This window comes from Ceratotherium simum, chromosome 21 (genome assembly GCF_057802395.1).
Source record: "Ceratotherium simum simum isolate JZ-2026a chromosome 21, ASM5780239v1, whole genome shotgun sequence".
NCBI classification, from domain to species: Eukaryota; Metazoa; Chordata; class Mammalia; order Perissodactyla; family Rhinocerotidae; genus Ceratotherium; species Ceratotherium simum.
This window is the reverse complement of record NC_141920.1, coordinates 40,256,530-40,279,605: the sequence shown is the minus strand read 5'-3', so window position 1 is coordinate 40,279,605 and position 23,076 is coordinate 40,256,530. Positions and strand designations below refer to the sequence as shown.

General features: G+C 37.0%; 1 protein-coding gene across 15 annotated transcripts in view; it reads left to right on the top strand.

Annotated features, from left to right (window-relative positions):
• Nucleotides 1-23,076, top strand: part of TASP1 (taspase 1) — a 254,221-nt gene that overhangs the window by 71,469 nt on the left and 159,676 nt on the right. For 13 of the 15 annotated variants that reach the window (XM_087445629.1, XM_087445625.1, XM_087445624.1 and 10 more), the window contains 2 exons: nucleotides 11,651-11,770; nucleotides 17,615-17,693. In XM_087445629.1, the coding sequence (XP_087301755.1) occupies nucleotides 11,651-11,770; nucleotides 17,615-17,693 (199 nt within the window). The remainder of the gene's footprint in view (nucleotides 1-11,650; nucleotides 11,771-17,614; nucleotides 17,694-23,076) is intronic. The other 2 variants (XR_015555652.1, XM_087445632.1) reach the window with 1 other exon arrangement.

The following is a 23,076-nucleotide window of genomic DNA, read 5'->3' as shown; positions in this document are numbered from 1 at the left end:
TTACTAACTTCAACATCTACAATCGGTGATTCTAATATTATTTTGAGGGGAAAAACATATGTTATTTTCTTTAGTTGTAAGTCTTATGGTCTTTCAAGGTAAGTTTGAATCTATTATTTAAATGCTTCAAGCATACATTGGTCCAAAACTATGTTTCACTTTTAACAATAAGCTTGTATCTGGGGATATAATGAAAGAAGAGAGTTAGGTTATCTGAAATACTCCTAATAATATTATTGTACCTTTCAATATTGTAGAGATCTAAAGATACTATATAAGTAAGTGAGGGAAATGATTGTCAGGAAACAGCCCACAATCTCAACCCACCATTCCAAAGAGGTGAGTTAGGAAGTGCCCACAAGGGGGCGTGCCCATCTAGAGAAACTTGACCAAGTGCCTTTTCCTGTTATGCAGGTAAAAGTGCCTGTTTTACAAATGCACTTCTGGACCATGTCTTTTTTTCTAGGAAAAATAATAGACCCTCACTGCAACGAGAATTACTATCCATTTTCTAGTACCTAGTTTTTTTGGTTGTGTGATTTACCAAGGAGACATTGAAGACAGAATGGAAATGCGGATTGCCTTGCAAACTAAGACAAGTTTATGAAGCTTGTGATTGTGCTTTTTTTCCCCTTGTGTTGAGAGTATTTTCATTTTACTAGCATTGTCATCTCTTCTGTGCTCCTGTTGGGTCAGTTGCTCAAGGGATAGATAGTGCTCCATTTTCATTGCTCCATTGACCAGCAGGTCACCTTGAAGAGTGCACAGGCTTTGGGTGATTTTCCACCAGAGGTCATGGCCTCATGGGATCTTCAGTTTTTCTTTCCAGTACCTTTCCAGTACCATTGACTTCAACAGTATCACCAGTAAACATTTATTGAGTGCTCTTTATGTGCAGGTTTTTAAGTAGATTTTCGGGAGTAAATAAAGCATATGGCATCTAGGCCCTGACCGTTGTATTTGGTTCAGGGGAATTAAACAGTAAAGGGAAATCACACCATTTGATATGCACTAGAAGAATGAAGCCGTCAAGAGAACTACAGGAATTAGCAGGATGGAAAAATCACTCTAAGCTAGCTAAGTTTCTCATAGTAAGCTTTATGGAAGAGGTGGAATTTAAGCTGGGTTTTGGATAAGGGGTAGGATTTAGGTATCTGGGTGGAGAGAAAAAGAGAGTTCTAGGTTTAGAAGCCTGTGAGTGGATAAGCTTGGTTGCATCACAATGTTTCTGCAGGACAGTGGTTTCAAACTCAAATGCCTCTGAGAGCCAGGCAGGTAGCCTAAGTGTGTGAGACAATCTAGAGAGGTGGAGTGCTTGGTGACATGTTCCATTTTAAGGTATTCAAAAAACAAATTTTGTAACACCAAAAATACACTTTTGCTGGTCAAACTCTGGTTTTGGCAGCTTGTAATCTCCACGAGGAGTGTGATGGTTGATAAGATTCAGCTGTCTACAGAATTTAGCAAAGTAAAATAGGCCATAGAGGAATTAAGTCCACGGCCAGAGTCCTCTCTGAGCGTCCGTCTACTTTTATTTGTGCTAACTGTACTTAGGAGCAAATGAGGAGAATATTTTGGAATATGTATGAATGGGGCCTATCCTGATGGCTCTTTGCATTACAGGCTTTTGAGTATTGGAAGTCTCTGAAAACATCATTGAGGTTAATTTGAATGGCATTAGAATTTCTAGGATATAGTACTATCATAATTAGTTTAGATGGTATTTTATATCCTAGAATATACTTAGCTCCTTTCCTACTCTTTGTAATTCTTTCATTTATCTTTACTTTCTAATAAGATTTTAATCTACTGAGGAAAAAGAGAAAGTATGTGGGCTTTTTTTGGTTCTTTTTTTGCTTTTTAATATGCTATTCTTTAGTTGTTATAGATTTATGATTTTCAATAATAATTTCAATTTTTCTGGGTATACTCATAATTATATAGTCAGATATTGCTGTGCTTTAAAAAACTCATATCAAATAAAGTAACTTATTACTGTGTTATTAAAGTCAGTGTCAAATATTGTTCTTCATTCTGGAGAGGGTTGAAATTAAATCCAGGTTAAATGACCCTTCCCAATCGTCATGGTGTTTCATTGGCAGGAATAGACTCCAGATTGTCCAAGTTACCTTCTGGTCCTTTATCTTTTGTACCCCACTGCTTTAAGACTCAGTTCAAAGGCCAATGGAGCTCTGCTATTTAAAAGAAAAAGTGTAATTTTATCCAGAGAAGGTAAATGTATGCTCTGAAATGAAAGAAAGACCAGAGGTCCAGATCACGGCCAGGTGTTCCTGGAAGGAGCCAAATTGGATAACTAAATTGAAAAAGGTTGCCTGCTCTTGTTAAAGAGACTTTGTTGCTGTCTATAATTAGCAAGGTCTTAGCTCATTTATTTATGTGTTTTTTAACCTGCTCAGGTAATGAAGTTCATAGCCTATTAGTGTGTGTGTGCGCTGGTAGCATGTTGTGCTATCTCTGTCATTGAAGTACTGTGATACACGTGCCTCTATGAAGTGAAACTGCCAAATAATGTTGACTCCTTCCTTCTCCCTTGAACATGTTTGCCAGATGGAGATGACTGATTTTACGATAGTGAAGGATGACCAGCTCTCCAGTGGAAAAAGCAAAGTTAAAGCTAAAGTATAATATGGATATTAATTATTTAGAGCTTTTAGGAAAGCAAATTGGAATTAAAGAAACCAAATTGGTTAGTTAAAAATGAGAAGAGTGTGTCTGGTGCCAGATGACCTAAGAGGATGAGAGAGCAGTAAAGAAGTGTTACCAAAAGAAAACATTGAGTGGAGTAGTGTGTGACCAACATCAAGACATACCATTTCTTTATAGATAAAGTGAGAGGCTTAATGTTTGATGGTAAGTGCCTTAGAATTTTGTTTTGAGCAGTAGACCAAAGGGCATGCAAAACCTCCTGAAGTACAGATCACTCCCACATTGTGAGAAGTGAGTCTGGACTTTAACTTGGTTAGTATGGAGACCAGCCAAAGATTTCATAGCAGTTGTTTAACGACATGCTTATGGGACAGAACCCATTTAGGAATGATGTGCAAAAGCATTACATTTAGGGAAGACCTAAATATGAAATTATCAGAAAGAAATGTGTGAGGTTATAGGAAAACTACTTTAGATAGGCTGAGTCTGGATCATGCATATAAATTGAGCAGGATACAGTTTCAGAGGTCAGGAAGAAGAAGTTTGAATTATTGGTGAGGTTCAATTAAAAAAATTAATTTCATGATACTTTGTTAGTTGCTGCTTACAGGTGGATGAGGGGCAAGACAAGCCGCAAAAGATCCTAGAACGAGCCAGTATGTAAAGAGTCTTCTGAAGAAGGAGGAATGACATGTTTTAGGTTGTGCCTTTAGGCGCAAGGGCCTCCTGTGTGGTTGGGAAGCCATTCAGGAGACCGTCTCTGGAGTTACTTGAGGCCACAGGACTTGAAGAAGCACAGTATTTTGATGTGGGGCAGGGGTAAAGTAGAGAGCAATATTTGCACTGGCTGAAGTGTGAGTGAGTCAGGAATGCCAGTATCTGCTCTTACTCCAGAGGGCTAAGGCTCATGTTGGAGGCGAAGGCAGGAGAGCTTGGCCTTTGCTGAGATTTAGGTGATACACAGAGAAAATTATTGCCTGTTAGATTTAATTCATTCATGTCATCCATTCAACAAGTTGTTTTGTCACAGAACCAAATTTGCCTTTTTTCCTATCTTTTTATTTATTTATTTTTTCTTATTACCTTTCTTGGTCTCATTAATGTTTATTTCTCTTTGATTTTTCAACTTATCTCTATTTTCTCTCTTTCTGTTGAGTTTATCTTGTTCTATTTCTAACTTGTTCAGTTGGACCCTTAGCTTATTAATTTTTTGTTCTTTTCTAATATCAGTATTTTGGGTATAAATTGCCTTCGAAGTACCACTTTTGATATGTCCCACAAGTTTTGAAATGTAGTATTTTTATCATGCATTATTAGGTATTTTTGTTTCCATTTAGATTTCTTATTTGATCCATAAGTTATTTAGAAGTGTTTGTTTCTTTTTTGATTTCCAAATTTTATTTACCTTTATTGACTCCCAGCTTAATTGTATTATAGTCAGAGAGTGTGTTCTATTTGATATTGTTTCTCGAAATTTGTTGTGATTTAGTTTATAGTTTAATGTATGATCAATTTTTGTAAATATTTATATGTGCTTGAAAAGGATATTTCCCCTCTAATTATTGTGAATGCCCATCTAATCAAGCTTTTTAATGTGCTGTTCAGATCTTTTATTTCTTACTGATTTTTTTTTTTGTCATTTGCCTTATTCATAGTTGAGAGAAATGTGTTGAAGTATCTCACTATGAGTTATGGTTTGTTGATTTCTCCTTATTGCTCTGTTTTAGCTTTACATACATTTGAGGCTGTTTTTCTTAGGTGCATACAAATTTAGAAGTGTTATATCTCCTTAATGAATCTAAACTTTGAGTATTTCTCATGTAGAGACCCTTTATCTCTATTAACACTTTTTGTCTTAAAACTTATTTTTATTGATGATAAGAAAACTACGTTGTTCGGATTGATGCCTGCTTGGTATCGCTCTCTTTTTTTTTCCTGTTCTTTTACTTTAAACTTTTCCATATTCTTATGCTTTAGGTGTGTCCCTTATAAATAACATAGAGCTAGATTTTAAAACCCAATCTGACCTTCTAATAACACATTATTATTATTTTTAAAGACAATATTAGTTTTGATTTCATGCAGCTTTGCCATTTTATTTGCTTACCCGGTCCTTGTTTCATGTCTGATTGTCCTTCTTGCATTATTGTCTTAGTCCCTTTGGGCTGCTGTAACAAAATACCATAGATGGGTGGCTTATAAACAGCAGAAATTTATTTCTCGCAGTTCTGGAGGCTGGAAGTCCAACATCAAGGCGCAGGCAGATTCGGTATCTGGCGAGTGCCCGCTTCCTAGGTGGCCATCTTTTTGCTGTAATCTCATATGGCAGAAGGGGCAAGGGAGCTTCTAAGGCCTCTTTTGGAAGGGCACTAATCCCTTCATGAGGGCTCTGCCTTCGTCACCTAATCATCTTCCAATGCCCCACCTGCTAATGTCATCACCTTGCAGGTTAGGATTTCAACATGTGAATTTTGGAAGGACACAAACATTCAGACTATAGCAATTATTTTCCTTCTTCTTGAAGTATATCATTTGTTTATTCATTCATACATTTAACAAATATTTATTGACTGCCTAAGAGGCATCAAGTGCTTTTCTGGGTGCTTAGCATATGGTAATCAATAAAACATGCAAAGATTACTACCTTTGTGGAGCTTCCAATCTTGTGGGGGGAAAAATTGGCAAGTTAAATAATACAAAAATAAACTGTACATTTTAGAAGATGATGAGATGTTATGGAAAAAAGATAAAGTAGAGCCAAAAAAGGGAGATTAGGTGTGGTCACGAGTAGGTGGTGGGGAGGAAGCAGAAGGTGCTCAGGATGCAGTATTAAATAGAATGGCCCTTCAGGACTTCATTAAGTGCGGGTCTCTTGGTGGTAAACTCATTTTATTTGTTTGTTTATAAATGTCTTGTTTATTTTTGTTCCTAAATGGTAATTTTGTTAGGTACCCACTTCTGGATTTATAGTTACTTTTCTCTGAGTTCCTTGAAGATATCGTACCTGACTTCTGACTTCTAATGGGCTTCTGGGAATTCTGCTGTCATTCCATTCTAGGTGATCTTTCCTTCTATCTGACTCCTTCCCTTTCTCTCTGGCTTCCTGGAGATCTGGATTCTTATTTTTCATCAATTCTGGGAAATTTGAACCATTTTCTCTTCTTTATTCTGTCTATTCTTTCCAGTTGGACGCACATTAGATTTTCTCTCATTTGTATTTTTTACCATCTCTTTCGTACTTTCCATCACCTTCTCTTCCCTGCTTGCAATTGCAATCAAATGTATATTAAATTTTACATAAGTATAAATGTGTTATGCTATTAGGAAAAAGTTGGAAAATTTGTTGGTGACCTGGTGTTTTGAATTCTTGTTTGAAGATAAATCTATCAGCTGTTGATTTTTTTAAGGTAAAACTTAGCATACAGTGAAGTACACACAGCTTAAGTGCATAATTCGAATTTTGACATGTGTATACAACTATGTAGCCCATACCCCTATCAAGATAAAAAACATTTCCATTACTACAGAAAGTTTCCTCATGCCACTTCCTAGTCAACGCATCCCTCCCAAGACAACCACTTTTCTGGTTCTTTGCCACCACAGAGTAGTTTTACCTGTTCTAAGACTTCATCTAAATGGAATCATATATTATATATTTTGTCATATCCAGCTTCTGTTACTCAGCATACGTCTGAAAGATTATCCATGTTTTTGTACGTATCACTAGTTCCTTTTTATTGCTGAGTAGTCGTCCACTGTTGCCTATATCACAATTTGTGTTCCCATTCCTCTGTTGATAGACATTTGCAATGTTTCCAGATTTTGGCTATTGTAATTAAAGGTGCTATGAACATTCTTGACAAGTCTTTTGTTGTGTTTATTTTTATTTCTCTTGGGTAAATATTTAGTGGTTTAATTGCTGGGTCTTATCTAGGTGTATATTTAATTTAGAGTTTTAAGATTTGATTTAGAAATTTAAGATTGTGATTAATATTTATTCCAGAAAAATATGAAGCCAAATTAGATATATTCATCATTATATTTTTAAACTGATTTTTGAAGTCATTGAGGTGTGTTCTATAAGTATTTTAAGCAGATCAATACAATTTAATGATCTAGTTAATATCATCTTAAGGAGCTTGTCAGAATTATCATCATTCTTAAATTCCTTAATTTTTATTTCAACTCCAGTGTATCTTAGGTTTACTACCCCTAACCAGTGGTTCATTATGAGTATAAATTAAATAATATTAATTAAACAACATATGAATAAGAATAAAAATGATTTAAAGCTGTATAAAACTGCCATTGTGGTGGTTTTTACTATTCAACTGTGTAATAACCTAAGTCATGAGCATGTTCATCTGGTCTCTACCATCACTTGTACATTCTCACTCAATATCCACACTGAGGCTCTAAAACTGTTCCATTTTGAAGAGAGAAAAATCCCATAATTCATTATTTGAAAAATTATTTAGAAAAGCAAGATTAAAACCATTGCCTTTTCCACTGTTAATGTTGCAAACCCCAGAACACTGTATAGGAATTCTGCCAGTTGGAAAACATTGTCCTTTGCTATCTTTGAGGGTTTGGAATTTTTAGGTAATCCTCTGGAACTTTGTTATGGTATGAATTTATAATTAAAGCTATAATCCAGATATATTAAAGCTCCTTAAAAGCATGGTTAACCCACTTTATTTTTATTTTGAGCTAAAAATGTTTCTGTTAACTTTTGTTGAGTGATTTAGGGAGTAAATAACAAATATTTTTATATAATATAAATTTTTCTCTGTTGTAAATATGTTTGGCACTAATTTGTATAGTGTTGCAAAGACGTTTAATGCATACTTATTAGACAGAGAAATTAAAGGATTATTTAAGAATAGACATCTTGACTCTACTTTACAAGAAACATCATTTATAGTACTGGTCATCAGAAGGGTGATTTTCTAAAGAGGGAAGAGAAAGGTCATTGGGTGTTCTTATATCCAAATTTTCCTTGGTTTCAACCAAGCCAGATACATGAGAATAGATAATTCTAGCTAAATCATACTTTGTTTATACCACCTGATATACTCCGAGCTCATAGTGGTCCCACTGTAGGGGACTGGTTCGTAGGAGATAGAAGTGGAACCAGATCTAGGTCTCCTGTTGCTAGATCTATCATTCCATGTTTAGGATTCTCAGAGATGGTAAAGCTTTATGCTGGCATTGCTGTACTGTCATGGAGGGCATAAGTCATCTACGTTTTCTCAAATGAAAGCTCATGCCAATTATAATGCTGCTCCTAAGCCTAACAAAGGTGTATTGGGAAGGTTTGGTATATTTTCAAAAAAATGTATTTCTATCTGTATTATTGTTTTAGGATAATTCCACCATACACCAGTTTCAGGATGCACTTATACATTTGAGATATTTATTCTTGTATTTTAGCAATTTGATATTTGAGTAATTCTGTACAGAAGAATGACAAAGTTAATGAGATAAGTAACTGGTAGATGGTGTCTCTTGGCAGATTTCAGAGTTAAAGGGCAGGGTAGAGGCTTAATTTTCTGGTGGAAAGTATCTAAACTTTCTTTTAAGAGATTTATTCCTTTTAAAGTAGTTTATGTATGTTACTTAATTTAATTCTAACAATAACTGTGTAATGGCCATCTCCAGTTTGGAGAAGAGAAAAATAAAATCTTTTGATATTAAGCCCAACAGTGATTACTAGTTTATTGGTAACTTCAAGAAAGTTTCATTTCAATGTTTTCCATAATACATGCAATCTCTATGCCAACTTTATATACATTTGTTTCTTCTGAGGGGAACTATAGTTACTACAATTGCTTTTTAGTCACAATTTTATCAAAAAAGTAATGCAAATAGCATGTTTCAGTCAAGGACAATAGGTACGTGTGTGTATATGTGTGGTGCATGTACTTTTAAGTATTTATGGAGTGTAAGAATATAATAGTAGCTCTATATAGTAACAGTCATTGTGTGATTTTTAACCTTTCTAAGATTTCATTTCTGTACAAATGAGCTCTGTGAAATTATTATGGCCAAAATACCAATGTTTGTCTTTCACTCCGTTTATCTACACTTCATAAAAATACTTAAATATTACTTCATCATCCTTAAATTTGCTTTTCAGTATGTGAAATCTATGAACTAATTCTTGAATATTTGTGAAGTAATTTTGATTTTGCAGGTGTTGCAAGCCCTTAGGGATATTTAGCTTAATTTGGAACAGGATTCTCTATTTTTCCTTGATTTTTCATTTTTGAAAACAAGTTACAGTAAATCCATTTATGTATAATCCTTTTGTATCTTTCTACAGTAGTTTGGTTAGGCATAAGAGTTCTCATAGTTCATGATATCCTGAATGAAATGATAAGAGAATTTTTTTGCAGATATGTATATCATTGTGTATATGTTATATATCCCCTAGGTAAAAGTTCTATTTTATAGACTGCTTGGATAGGATCAGCAGTCGTAGTTAATATAAAAGAACTAATAAAGACTACCACTTCTTGAATTTTTTGTTGTTATTGAGGAAAGTTATTTCTAAAAGAACCAGTATAAGATCAATGCTTTAAAATACTTTGCAGTGTGTTTATGGTGGTATGATCATGGTGATATGCTGCCAGTTGATAGTTGAGCAAGATAGAACTTAAATCTTTTATGTTGACATAATGTTAGTCTTAGGTGGTTTAAGTTTCTCCTTCAGCAGATTTGTGCCTATAAAATTATTTGCCTCAGAATGAGTAGAGCAGAAGTTTGGCGGGTAAGGATCCTGTGGGGATGCTATCAGATCTGTTTCTCAAAGTTGGGTTCGTGGACCAGCAACATCAGCATCAACATTACTGGGAGGTTATTAGATGTACGATCTTGACCAATCCCAGATTACTCCGTCAGAATCTGCATTTAAACAGATTCTCCAGGTGATTTGTATGCACATTAAAGTTTGAGAAGCACTCCTCTAGAAGACATAGGTCTTGCATCTGGACAAGGAACAAACACTTCTCTATCTGAGGTTGCAAGGATATAAAGATTTAGAAATTATTTCTTAGAATAACAACACAAATGTTTGCTTTGAAAGTACATTTCTCTTTAGGATTATCTATCTTTTCTGGAATAAAATGTGTCTAATACATTTCTTTACTTTGATACTTTCATCTTATCTACCAAAGAATATAAACCTCACTTCGTCCATACCAAGTGAGCAAACCTGGTGGTTGTTAAGTCTTCTGTAAGACAGTGGCATCGTCTGGATTTGCATAAAATTGAATCTTGAGAAAAGGAGATGGGAGACTGAGGCCCTGACATTAGAATGGCATCGCATGTATCATCACTTATGGGGCTTGTTTTTGTGAGTCAGGGATGCAGACATGCTTTATTTCCTCCCAATTAAAGAATAAGTATGTCCTGAATGTCTGCTGTGTGCAAAATGAAACAGAGTGGATCAGACTTTTCCTCAGAGAGTTTACAGTCAGGTTAGAGAACTAGCCTTGGAAGTCAGGCAACCTGCCACCAGCAGAACTGTGGTATTCTGGGATATGGCCATGTGGATCCATTGGCTAGACTATTAGCTATGGTTAAAAGGGAGAGTAGGAATAGCACTCATTTCGGTCAGTTACACCTTTTCTATCAGAGTAAGTATTGTCATAGTATATCCATGTATTTAAGGAAAATTAGAATTTAGAGCAAGAACCAAAGAAATGTAAATGTCTAGACGTACCTTCTCTAACAGACTTAATGTACTATTTGTTGTGACGAACTCTGCCTCTCAATTTTTCAGTTTGCTTAAAGGAAAAATCTTTTGTTTGCGTTCTGTTTCCAATATTTCAAAACTCCCTCAGTGTTGCTCAGCTTCTGAGGTGGCCTTGGGAGCTCATTGACCTTTCTGGGGATTGCCTTAGTGTGGCATTTCAAAAATTTCTTAGCCAGGGATCCCTCAGTATAAATGAAAAAGTCTTGCTCAGTAGTATGAGCATTTAAACCACACAGGAGGGAAAGCTGCTCTTGTTGAATCTGGGGTTGTGCCTGGCTCTTTTATGCATACTTGGATGTAGGGGTGCGGGTGGGAGTCTTGAGTTCTGGGACACAGTTTGAAAACCAGTGACCTAGTGTAAGACACTACCGTGACTACTATTAACCTAAAGACTTATAGTAGCCCCTGTTTTTAATATATAAAAAAGTGATATTTTTTCATGAAACTTTTTTCCTGCCTCCTTTAATTCTGATTTTTATCCAGTAGTGTAAAGTTTGTCTGTCTTGAACAGGTGACCTAAAAATCTTCGAGGTAGAAGACAGCCACTTGTAGTTACTACATGTGAAATACCTTAAGTATATGGGATCTGGGACAAGACACAGAAATACAAAAATGGCTCCTGGGAACGTACAGTTTTCTGCCATACGATCGGCAAGCATATTATTAACATAGCAGAGAAGGGAACTTGCCATAAAGTTTCTCATAAGCAAGGAACTGTAAAAGAAAATTATAGCATAGTATACTTCAAGATTGTAAATGCCATTCTCTTCATTTATTGTGCTGAATATATTACTTACTTTTAGAAATTTGTATATAATATTTTAAAAAATACTAATAACAGCATTTATTGGTTCACTGTGCCACAAATCTTTTCCCCTACAAATTCTCAATCATGAACTTAATTCTTGAGATTAAGGAGGTACCACAATATACTGTAATTTGTAATAAATAGTTTTTTTCTCCCTTAGGCGTGTTAGGCTTATAATTAGAGAAAAGCAATGAGACACCTTTTGTTCAGGATTTTTCAGTGGAGAATACATTTTGACTTGAACAGGGTTTTAGTGATAACCTGGCAATATATAATCTTAGGAAATTGCTAAATGTTCCACTTAAGGATTAGCTCAGATTTTGTTATGTCGTGATTGTACCAAAAAGTGCTATATAGTCATATCACATTGTCACACACCGTGCTTAGTGATTGCTCATGCCACTTTTACTCTGTAGGAGAATGACTCAGGCACTTTGGACACAGTGGGTGCTGTGGTTGTGGACCACGAAGGGAATGTTGCTGCTGCTGTCTCCAGTGGAGGCTTGGCCTTGAAACATCCGGGGAGAGTTGGACAGGTAAGTAATTTTTGGATTTTTAAACTAGCTTTTCAAGTTAAAACATGGAATTTTCTAGCTCACAATTTTTTAAGTCATTTTTCAAGAGAGACATTTTTTTCTTTATAAAAAATAAATGACAGCATTGTTCTTTAATATTTATGTAGTATAAATCATCAATCAAATACCTTTTCAAGATTCTTAAAAAAAAAACTCCCCTATCTCATAGTAATAGGGTTTTTTCTGGTCTTTGTAATTGGTAATCCTATGTTTTGCTACTTTCTACAGGTGAGCTACTGGCCTGGGCACTTAGTAGACGTTTAATAAATGTATGTTGATTTCCATTTTCTTTCTTTGCTAATGTCATTCTCTTGAGGAACAAGCACTCTCTGACTGTATTGCTGCTTGCTTTTTAGGTGGGAAAATGAGTTTAGAGTTACATTTTGTATTTCTTCATTCAAGGAACAGTAACGTTTTGACCCTCTAAATCCTTCCTCTGATTAAGCATTTCAGCTGTTTTGTAGACTAACGAGTATTTCAGGTCACCAACACATGATACCACTCAAGAAATCTAGATATAAGGAGAGTCTAATTTATGTGCAAGTGGCTTCCTCCCAGTTCACTCTCACATCACCCACCCCCCCATTCTCTAGCATTTAGTTCAGTCCTGAGAATGAAATTTAACAATCCATTTGATTTAGTAAGCTTTCTGAGTATAAACCAATTTGGCACATTACTTATGGGCTTAATAAATATTTGTTGAGTGAAAATATGAATTGGACACCCTTATGGGGTCTGTTAAAGTAGTTGCAAGGGGTGGGTTTAAGCTCACTATTTGGATCTCGTGTTACACATGGAGCACTGCTTGGCATGCTCTGTGCTCTTTCTCTCTCGTGTTTGAAGAAGAGTCGGTGTCATAGTTGCTTTGGACACGGTGGTTAGCAAATGCTTGGAGCAGAGTGATCTGATTCATGGAGGACGTTTTTGTAAAGCCCCAAGTGATGTTCCCTGATCTGTCCTTTGTTGTGGACAAGCCCCTTTTAGTCTTGTGGAGGGAAAGGGAAGGGAAGAATAATTAATTTTGTGCTACTCTTTGCCTACTGTACAAGGGGATTTATAGGGAATGATTACTCAACATGTGTGCAATGCTTTGAACTCATTATAAAAAGCCTTTGTCTGGTCATGGTATTTTTCCACATTATAGAGCCCTGTGTATTTGTCAAGTTTGGAATAAGAAAACCAAGCTTGGCATATCAGATTTGGATGCCTTAGTGGAGAAGGAAAGAGAAAAGCCAGCAGAGCCGCCTTCATTGCATTGCAATTCCCATGACTTTCTCACTGTTTTTTGTTTGTTTTGGTTAGCCAAATAGCAACAACAGAACCAAGGATAGTTCTGGACTATGTTAGCAGGATATTACATTGAATAATCTTGAAGCCATTCTTCCACTGCACGTGGGACTTTCCTCGAAGAAGAAATACTTATGTAAAACTTACATGTTGATTTGCCCCACTTGGCTAGTTAATGAATATACAATTTGTGAGAGCTGAAAAATCAGGAAAGGGTGTGGAGGAGAGGAGTAAGGTGCTTACAGGAAAATACAGTTGCTTAATTGGATTATATTGCTTGGATAGAGGAGATGTAATTAGCCTGGAAATATATAAGCATCAGATGAGAGGTAAAGAATCGTTCTTCTTGACAATCAGTATAGCATGAAACAAAATACACAAGCAAATTATTAAAAAAAGCAAAGGTGGGCTGGCCCCGTCGCCTGGTGGTTAAGTTCGGCACACTCCGCTTCAGTGGCCCAGGTTCAGTTCCCAGATGTGGACCTACGCCACTCATCAGCACAAAATAGAGGAAGATTGGCACAGATGTTAGCTCAGGGCAAATCTTCCTCAGCAAAAAAAATAAATAAATAAAAATAAAAGAAAAAGCAAAGTATTTTTTTTAATGTGCTAAAACTAGGTACTTTTAAATACATTTTATTTATTTATTATTTGTGAGGAAATCTATTGCCAATCCTCTTCCCCTTTTTTTCCCCTTTTCTCCCCAAAGCCCCAGTAGATAGTTGTACGTCATAGTTGCACATCCCTCTAGTTGCTGTACGTGGGACGCCGCCTCAGCATGGCTGGACAAGCGGTACGTCGGTGCGCGCCCGGATCCGAACCCGGGCCGCCAGTAGCGGAGGGTGCACACTTAACTGCTAAGCCATGGGGCCGGCCCCCTAAATACATTTTAAAGATTTTATTTATTTATTTCCCACCCCCAAAGCCCCAGTAGATAGCTGTATGTCATAGCTGCACATCCTTCCAGTCGCTGCATGTGGGACGCGGCCTCAGCGTGGCCGGAGAAGCGGTGCGTTGGTGCGCGCCCGGGATCCGAACCTGGGCCGCCAGGAGCGGAGCGCGCGCTCTTAACCGCTAAGCCACGGGGCCGGCCCCCTAAATACATTTTAAATGCACAAATGAACTATTTAAAAATTTTAGCATATTACTGTGCTCTAGATATATAATAATAATTCAGATGGTGAAATGGCAATTTGAATTAGAACTTATTTGCTTCTTTAGCTTACTGTAATAATTAGAATTTACAACTGGGACACAAGAAAGGAATTATTATATTCCACCTCCCCCCACCAAACCCCACCCTACCCACATACAAATAGGCAGTTGAGTTTAGTGGTTAGGAGTATAGACTTTGGATTCAGGTAAACCTTTATTCTAATCCCATCTCCCCATTTACTAGTTCCCTTACTATGGACAAGTGATTCAATGTCTTTAAGCTGTACTTTCCACAACTGTAAAATGGGGATAAATGGCTACCTTATAAAGTTCTAGAAGATTAAATGACAAAATATATTTAAATTGCTCATCATAGTCCTTTGTAACAACAGCTATAGCTACTGTTTATTAATCACTTGCTATGTGCAACAGGTGTGTTAATGCACATGATCCTATAACACTAAGAGGTAGGTGTTTTTATTATCCTCATTTTATAAAAGAGGAAACTAAGACTCAGAGATTAAATAATAATAATATCATTTATATGACCTACTTTTACTGCATGATATAATAGCTTTAATAAAATTTATTACTAAAAAGCAATCTTTTTTGGTTGTTGTTTTTGCTTTTTAAGGCATGCTTACGGTTGTTATATATATATATGTATATATATATATACATATATATATATTTTTTTGTGTGTGTGTGTGAGAAAGATCAACCCTGAGCTAACATCCATGCCAATCCTCCTCTTTTTGCTGAGGAAGACTGGCCCCAGGCTAACATCTGTGCCCATCTTCCTCCACTTTATATGGGATGTCGCCACAGCACAGCTTGACAAGTGGTGCACCGGTGTGCGCCCGGGATCCGAACCCGGGCCACCAGCAGCAGAGCGTGCACTTAACTGCTACGCCACGGGGCCAGCCCCCAAGGTTGTTATATTTTATCCAAAAAAGTAGATAAGAGAGGGACAATCTCTGATTCTTTTATCTTACCTATCACTTTTCAGCCCAACCAATTTCAGAAGTTTAAGAAAGAAGACTTTAGGTCATGGAATTGAGGAGAGGTAACATAAAGGGAATTTGCTTAGAGAGAAGATATAGGAGTGAGAATAAATGTTCTTTCTTTTCTAGAAGGAGATGATCTCCACTGGGTTTCTAAGAGGTATCCTTGTGGCCTTATTTAGTATTTTTTGGGTACAGGCTCCTGGTCAAGATAATTCTGGGGAAGGGAAAGGAAAGTGGGCTAATGTCCACGGTTTTCAAAGAAGGAAGAACGGGCCCTTCTACTGAGGTCGTGTGTTCTGTGAGGCTTTAGCTAACCCAGCACCTGTCCCAGATAGTACTAGTTGAATGGCTTATCCTACAAGTCTTCAAGTTTTATTCTGAAATCCATATGCTGAATCACTTCCGTAGGGCTTTCAGTTGTCACTCTGACCCAGCAGTCTAGTGTGTTTTAGAAGCATGGTATTTTCAAAGGCAATAATAGATTTTCTACTGTCTGCTATATTGAGAGTGTTGTTTTCGGTTCTTGGTTCTACTTTTAAGAGGGCTTTTGTCACTGACAGCTGGGGATGTTGACGATGGATCACATGAACACCAGAGACCTCATATCCAATAATCCTGGACTCTGGATTATTTCTCAAGGAGGGTGATTTAGGGGAGTGGGGTAGGTGTGTGCATCTCAGAGTCTTCAGGAACAGTTCACAAATCTAGGATTCTCTGAGTGAGAAAAGAGTAATCAGGGCACTAGGATAGCTGTTTTCAAAAATTTGGAGGACTTTAGGGGGAGATTAAAGTATTTCCAGAGGGTAGAACAAAACTAGTGGGTGGAAGTTATGATAAAGCAGGTATTCTTTAAAGCAGTCTAAGGAAGAACTTTTAACCAATAAGAAGTGTCCAAAAGGGGAATATGTTCCCCCATAAGGTAGTGAGGTTCTTAGTATCAGAAGTGCCTGGGTATTTCATGGACATTCCTGCTCTGGGTAGAATATTGCAGCAAATGAGTTCTGAAGTCCTTGTGAAAAAGAATAGAATATCACAGAAAGCTAAAGCCTATCTGGTCACCATTCCCAGTACGTGTTAGCTTCTTCCCCTAGTCCGCAGAAGTGAGCTCCTGGGAAATATCAATACTAATTTATGGGAGTATCTTTTTCCTCCATAAATCATACTGAATACTGAATGTATTGTTGTGGTTGCCTTTTTTTTTTTCACTCAATGATATGTTTTGGAGATCTTTCTGTATTAATTTCTAAAAATCTTTTTTGTTTTAATTCAGTTATTTTTTTTTAACCTTTGCAGTGAATTCCACATATTGCTATGCCAACATTTAGCCATTTCTTTACTGATTGGCATTTATGTTGTTTTCAGTTTTTCATTCTTACCAAACATGGTAATGAACATTCTTGAGCATGCCTCCTTGTATTTCTCTATGATAGCTATCTAAGGGTTTTCCTAATTCTGCTTCTAACTAAGGAGTGGAAAAGTTATCAGTTGTGATCCCCTTCCCAAAGGCAGAGAAGTCATTGTGGATATTGAAGAGATGAATCCAGACGTTCTGGGTGGCATTATTGGAAGCAAAATAGGAATGATTCTCATATTTTTTTTATTAAACCATAGTAGCTTATTGTGTTCCTTATTGGTTTCGTTATATAAATCTGCTCCACCACCTCACAAAGTGATTAGCTTGAATGGACCTTTTTGCCTCCTTTATTTACATCTGGCAAAATCTAGTACAGTGGTGAGCATATAGTGGGCTCTTTGGTACACAACTGTTTGCAGTTTCTATTGGGCCACCCAAGGAAGGCTTGGAAAAGGCCCTCCTAAAGCATGGTTTCCTAGAGTCTGGCAGGAGGACCACCTGCATCCCAGTCCCCGGGACCCTGGTTAATACTGCCAATTCCTGTGCCAAACCGCAGACCACTGACTCAGAGTATCTGGGAACCAACGTTCCTATCGTCAAGGTCCCCAAGCAGTTTGACACACATCCAGTTTGAGAACCGCTATTTCAAGGCAGCCACAATGATTTCAAGGGTCCAGAAGAGCAGCTAGCTAGCTGACAAACTACAATAGGGGGCAGGTTTTTCAAGGAAGGAAAAGAATTGCTGATGAGACTTAAAAAACTTGCTTTTGCTATTTCCTGAAAATGTTTAGATTAGTACAATAGCTGAAAATATAGTTTTGATAGTGTTAGAACCATTGTTTGGGTAGGTCTTAGGCAACCTCTGATATTATCGCCCAGTTGATATACGTCATTATTAAACCAGGCTTTATTAGAAGGGTCTGATTTTGTCTTCTGTTGAAAGCTAGTAATTACATATAATATTTGTGAAATATTATATTTATCTGATTTCTTTTTTCCCAGGCTGCTCTTTATGGATGTGGCTGCTGGGCTGAAAATACTGGAGCTCATAATCCCTATTCCACAGCTGTGAGTACCTCAGGTATTTGCTGCTTTCATGACCATTTTTCATAAGCTTCTCATTTTTCTTCAGCCTTATAGGTCATTTAATGGTTGAAAACAATATTTTTATGTAAACATAAAGCATGTGATATGACACTGCATAGACAAGAGCATTGATGCATAAAAGATCTTTGATATTTAGGAGCTTTTAAGGATTGTTTCACAATGTATCACAATGTAAATGATTTGCTAACATTTTCAGTACAGCTCTGGAGTTAACTATAACTTAATTGTCTTTTTATGGATTTTTTTTCTCTTATGACTTGCGATAGTGCCAAATTTATATCATAAAAGATATATAAAAGTAGCAAAGCATTTAAAAAACTAGGAGATAGTCTCTTGAGTAAAATGTTGACATAAAACCTATAAGGTGTATTTCAAAATGTATAGTTTATGACATCCACGCCTCTAACTACACTTTTAATAAAATATAGATCCTCTTTTTATATCTGTATTAGAAAAGTCATTATCATTTAGAAATGAATGTGTGTGTGTGTGTGTGTGTGTGTGTGTGTTGAGGGGGTGGATTTTAATGGACAGAAGGGTTGTTGTCTAGATCCAGGTTTTCACATGCTTGTACCAGATGTACTTGAAGCCTTTTCTCTTAACATGGTGATGTGCATGGTTGACAAAATAATATTGGTTCATCTCCTTTGCTATATCGTCTCTCAGGTGAGTCCTGCTTTCATGACCATTTTTCATAAGCTTCTCATTTTTCTTCAGCCTTATAGGTCATTTAATGGTTGAAAACAATATTTTTATGTAAACATAAAGCATGTGATATGACACTGCATAGACAAAAGCATTGATGCATAAAAGATCTTTGATATTAAGGAGCTTTTTTTTTTTTTTTTTTTCTTGTTCTTTTATTTTTTTATTTTTTTTTTATTGCAGTAACATTGGTTTATAACATTATTAAGGAGCTTTTAAGGATTGTTTCACAATCCTCATATCCTCAGCTTTATCAGGAGGGTAGATGAATATGGTTGCCTTTCTATCCTTTCTCTCTTTAATTTCTTGCCACATTTGTTTCTGTCCCGCCATAACAACAAACCACCCAATCCGTTAGCCCTCTTCTTCTGCTTACTCTTGACTCTTTCTGTGATCTTTGATGCAGGTGGCTCTTTTCTTTCTGTCTGTAGCACAGATCCTGAAACTTTCTTGGTTTGTCCTGCTTCTCTGACCTGCTCTGTCTTGATTTTCTTCACAGACTGTTCCCATTGCTAACGACCCCAGGTTTGGGCCTCTGGTGGCTTTTCTTCATCTCACTATTTACTGTTTCTTGGTGATGTGGTATTATTGCTGTTCTCATAATTTCAACAGTTCTCCCTTAGGCTGTTGGCTTCCATGTCTATCTTTATTCTGGACTTTTCTCTTGAGGTCCACATAAGTCCTTTCTGACTTCCTGTTGGACATGTCCCCATGGGTGTTATGTATACATATCAGATCCAGCAGGCTCAACCAAACACTTTATTCCTTATTCTCAACCCTTGGCCGTCTTTCTCCTTTATTCTCTATCTCTTTGATTGCCATCACTAGCTATTCTTTGCTCAGACTTGAATCTTGGTACCATTCTCATATTTGTCACTTTTTTCCATTTCTACTGACTCTGTTCTTTCAGATCCATATTCTCCTGCCTGCCTATTGTAGCAGGCTTTTGACCTAGATCTATTTCTTGCGTCTGTGGAAAAATATGATTGTGAGCCACTGGCTTATCAGGTGAAATCTAAACATGAATTAATATTGAATCTAAACCATACTGATATAATTGGCAAAAAATTGTTTTTTAGTCTTTCATTTTTGAAGAGGTGAGCATAATGTAATAATATGAGTTAATTTTTAATTTAATATTGGTAGCACATGAAGGTCTTTACACATAATATTTAGGAATTAGCTTGTGCATGTATTTAAGTATGGCACTATGTCTATGGAAAATTGTGGCATTTGAGCAAACCTAAGTCTAAAATAGATAATTCACTATTTGATTTTTATTTTCACAAGGAAGTATTAGTATAATGTGTTGTGTCAATTTTATTTTATTTTTGCTGGGAAAAATTCACCCTGAGCTAACATCTGTTGCCAATCTTCCTCTATCTTTTTTTTTTTCCTCCCCAAAGCCCCAGTACATAGTTTTATATTCTGGTTGTAAGTCCTTCTAGTTCTGGTATGTGAGCTGCCACTATAGCATGGCTACTGACAGACAAGTGGTGTGGTTCCATGCCCAGGAACCGAACCTGGGCCGCCGAAGCAGAGTGCACCAAACTTTAACCACTAGGCCATAAGAGCTGGCTCTCTCGATTTTATTTTTGATCAATGTGTTGTTCAGTGAGTTGGTTTGTTGTTGTTTAAATGTTGCTCTCATGTCTCGATATTAGGAGACCTGGATTCTACTTTAAGCTGAAATCCTGAGAGCTTGCCTGACTCTGTCACTTGGGAAAAGAAATTCAGTCTCCTTGGGATTGTCCACCCTCTTCCTTTTTTTAGTTGGTGATGTGGAAGTTGGAAATAAGAACACACTTCATGGATTTGATTCTATTAAGTAGAATGCAGTGAATGGGTAAAGGTGAAATTGTAAAATTAAGGTCTTTTCCCCTTTCCCTTGGATATTTCCTCCTTTGCCCATCTTGTGTCAATTGAAGATAGTTTCATATGAGTAAAGATAACTTTAGGTTTCCAGTTTATGACATCGAGTGTAACTTTTTAACTTGGTTGCTTAGCTTATCATCTTACATCCTTCCCAAGTTAAAGGGGTAACATCATCAGCCCTCTGAACCTGAGAATAATAGAGCAAGTCTCCAGTTCCTTCCATCTGTGGGACTTTGTGTAATTGCTTCACCCTTGTTTCTCCTGGGGCTGTTGCTTTGAGGTTGACAATGGAAACACATGGCAGAGTTGGGTGACCAGGTCGGAAGAAAGGTGGAGCATGGAATCTTGCAGTTGTTTGGCCAAAATAAAAACGACTTGTGCCTTAGGCTGTTGCAGAAAATCCAGAGACCTGGCCTACATTTTAGGTTTATAGTTCTTGGAAGGTGATAATTGAAAGGCAGAGGGAAGATGGTTGGTAATGGTTAGAGTAGGGCTCTCCTAAGGCCAGACAGGCAATTTGGTCATTAGCCTCAGGGATAAACTCCAGCATCTTGTTCTCATCTCTGGGTGGGGAGGAATGAGTGGGGAGTGCGAAAGAGGGTAGGGTGGGAAAAGCTGACCTTGCAAACTCTGACTAATGTTCTTGCATCATGAAAATTTGCCTAGCTAGGGAGGGAGCAGAGTATATACCTGGGTTCTTGCTCAGACTCTTCCATTCACTGGCTGTAACCCTGGCAAGGGGCTATTTGTATAACAGGAATAATATTTACCTTAATATCTGTGAGGATTGAATGAATTGGCATATGGAAGGCACTTAGCACACTTCTCGACCCAGAGTAATGGCTCAATACTTAACTGTATTTCATTGTATCTAAGCCACCATCTTTTATAAGACACACCGTTTAAAAAAAAAATTAGTTGATTCATATTTTTTTATTGTGGTAAGAACACTTAACATGAGATCTACCTTCTTAACAAATTTGCAGATCTCTAGAACTTATTCATCTTGCATAACTGAAACTTTATGAATTTTGAATAACAACCCCTCATTTCCCTTTTTTCTAGCCCCTGGCAGTCACCATTCTACTCTCTGATTCTATGAATATGGGTACCTCATATCAGTGGAATCATGCAGTATCTGTTCTTCTGTGACTGGCTTATTTTGCTTAGCATAGTGTCTTCAAGGTTCATTCATATTGTCATATATGGCAGGATTTCCTTCTTTTTTAAGGCTGAATAATATTCCATTATATATATAGACCACATTTTTCTTTATTCACTCATGCTTCAAAGGACAATTAAGTTGTTTCTACATCTTGACTGTTGTGCATAATGATGCAGTGAATATGGGGGTGCAGATATCTCTTCGAGATCCTCATTTCAATTCTTTTGGATAAAATGCCCAGAAGTGGAATTGCTAGATCATATGATAGTCCTATTTTCAATTTTTTGAGGAACCTCCATACTGTTTTCCATAGCAGTGTACCATTTTACACTCCCACCAACAGTGTACAAGGGTTTGAATATCTCCACATCCTCACCAACACTTGTTATCTCTTGTCTATTGGGTAATAGCCGTTCTAACAGATGTGAGGTAATATCTCATTGTAGTTTGATTTGCATTTCCTTGATGGTTAGTGATGTTGAACACCTTTTCATGTACGTGGTAGCCATTTGTATGTCTTCTTTGGAGAAATGTCTGTTCAAATCCTTTGTCCATGTTTTAATCTTGCTATTTCTTTTTTTCCTCTTGAGTTGTAGGAGTTCTTTATATATATAGTCCCCTTATGAGATACATGGTTTGAAAATATTTTCTCCCATTCTGTAGATTGCCTTTTCTTTTTCTTTTTGGTGGGGAAGATTGGCCCTGAGCGAATATCTGTTGCCAATCCTCCTCTTTTTGCTTGAGGAAGATTGTCGCTGAGCTAGCATCTGTGCCAGTCTTCCACTATTTTGTATGTGGGATGCCACCACAGCATGGCTTGGTGAGCAGTGTGTAGGTCTGCACCCGGGATCTGAACCTGCGAACCCCAGGATGCCGAAGCAGAGTGCATGAACTTAACCACTGTGTCACTGGGCTAGCCCCTAGATTGCCTTTTCATTTGTTGATCATTTCCTTTGCTGTACAGAAGCTCTTTAGTTTGATGTAGTCTCACTTGTCAATTTTTGCTTTTGTTGCCTATACATTTAGTGTCATATCCGAGAGTAAAATATACCAATATAAGATACATACACTAAGGGAAATAAAAGACTGCCAATTATAGTGTGACACACTGCTTTCTCATCACTTACAACATGGTTGTTACTTCACGAGAAAATTTAGAATTTGGAGGTATTCCTCCAACAGGAAATATTTGCTTCACTGATAACAATGTCATGCCCGTTGCTGTTTCCATGCCTTCCTATGTATACAATCACTTGTTGTTTCAATTCTGTATCATACTGTAATCCTTTTGAACACGTCTCAATGGCAATTAAACTCAACACATGTAGTTCCAACATGGCACATAACTCAACCGAAGGGTCAGTGAAATGGGAACAGCTTGTCTAGAGGCGGTGGTAGCTGCATCACAACTGCAGCATAATGGTGACATAAGTTCTTGAGGAAAGCAGGCCTGTGGGTGTATTTGTGTCTCCTGAGTGCCTGGTACAGGGCCTGGCACGTAGTAAGCGCTTAATAGACAAATTAGAGTTAAGAAATGTGTATGTATAGACAACAATATTGTATTATAATCATCAAAGTTGCTAAGAGACTAGAACTTAATTATCCCAGCCAC